At 45.3% G+C, this 979-nt stretch overlaps 1 protein-coding gene across 1 annotated transcript in view; it reads right to left on the bottom strand.

Annotated features, from left to right (window-relative positions):
* LOC102206750 (kinesin-like protein KIF1C) overlaps positions 1–979 on the bottom strand; it is a 15,951-nt gene that overhangs the window by 13,693 nt on the left and 1,279 nt on the right. The window contains exons 2-5 of the mRNA XM_013916200.1: positions 893–971; positions 445–545; positions 268–333; positions 14–192 (exon numbers count right to left, since the gene is read on the bottom strand). Coding sequence (XP_013771654.1) covers positions 14–192; positions 268–333; positions 445–545; positions 893–971 — 425 coding nt within the window. The remainder of the gene's footprint in view (positions 1–13; positions 193–267; positions 334–444; positions 546–892; positions 972–979) is intronic.

Raw genomic sequence — 979 nt, 5'->3', positions numbered from 1 at the left:
GAAGAAAACTGACCGAGCTTTGTTGCCGGCGTCCATCAGGTCCCGGATGTCCGTGAATCCAGTCACAGCCAGTTTGGACAGATCCTCCACGTAGGGCCCCAGGATGGGATGCTCCCGGACCCGAAGGGTGCCCTGGGACTTTGGGTTCAACAGGTCCCGAACCCGCTCACAGTAGATCTCCATGTAGGACACCTGTGATGGAGAAGATGATGTTTAATCAGGGAAATTGATTTAACTAAATCTGATCTAGGTTAGATGAGGGCTTACCTCGACGGAGTAGGTCAGGTCAGGATCTGTGTTTTCTCCTGTTCTCTGAAACAAGTCCTCACACAGCTGAACACACAGACAGACACACGTTAATATAATTCTTCATCAGTTATCCCTTTGAATCAGCAAACATTAAAGCAACAGCAGCATTTTAATGCAGTAATGATGTGATATGACCTGTGGTATGATCCCTTCCTGACCAGGCTCCTGTTTGCCCATCATAGTGTAGCTCTTCCCTGCACCCGTCTGTCCATAAGCAAAAATACACACATTGTATCCTGGAAAACAACAACCACAACATTACAAGTTATTGTAAAATTATAAATAACTCATTCCTGTATTAGACATTAAGACCATCAGCCAGCCTGTGTAGAATATAATTGTGCTGTCATGATCAGCATCATCATCAGCAACAACAGTATCATTTTACACATCACTATCAGTAGAGTAACAAGTATCAGCGTTGTTACTGGACACCATTAGTCTCATTAGCTACATAGTTGGAGCTGGACTGTGGAGGACCGAAACCGCCAAAATAATTTAGAATTTAATAAAAAAAATATTTCCATTTTAGCAGATAGAGGTCGGGCTCTTCTTTGACCTCTGAGAGGGCGTTCAGGCTTACCTTCGAAGGCGTGCAGCAGCATCTCCTCTCCGATGTCCTTATACACCTGTGTCTGAGAGGTGAAGCCGGGGTCATCGGGCTGCAGGG

This window comes from Pundamilia nyererei, unplaced genomic scaffold (assembly GCF_000239375.1).
Source record: "Pundamilia nyererei isolate P.nyererei 1_Seehausen unplaced genomic scaffold, PunNye1.0 scaffold00507, whole genome shotgun sequence".
NCBI classification, from domain to species: domain Eukaryota; kingdom Metazoa; phylum Chordata; class Actinopteri; order Cichliformes; family Cichlidae; genus Pundamilia; species Pundamilia nyererei.
The sequence above is the reverse complement of the archived record's forward strand: the minus strand, read 5'-3'. Positions and strand labels throughout refer to the sequence as shown.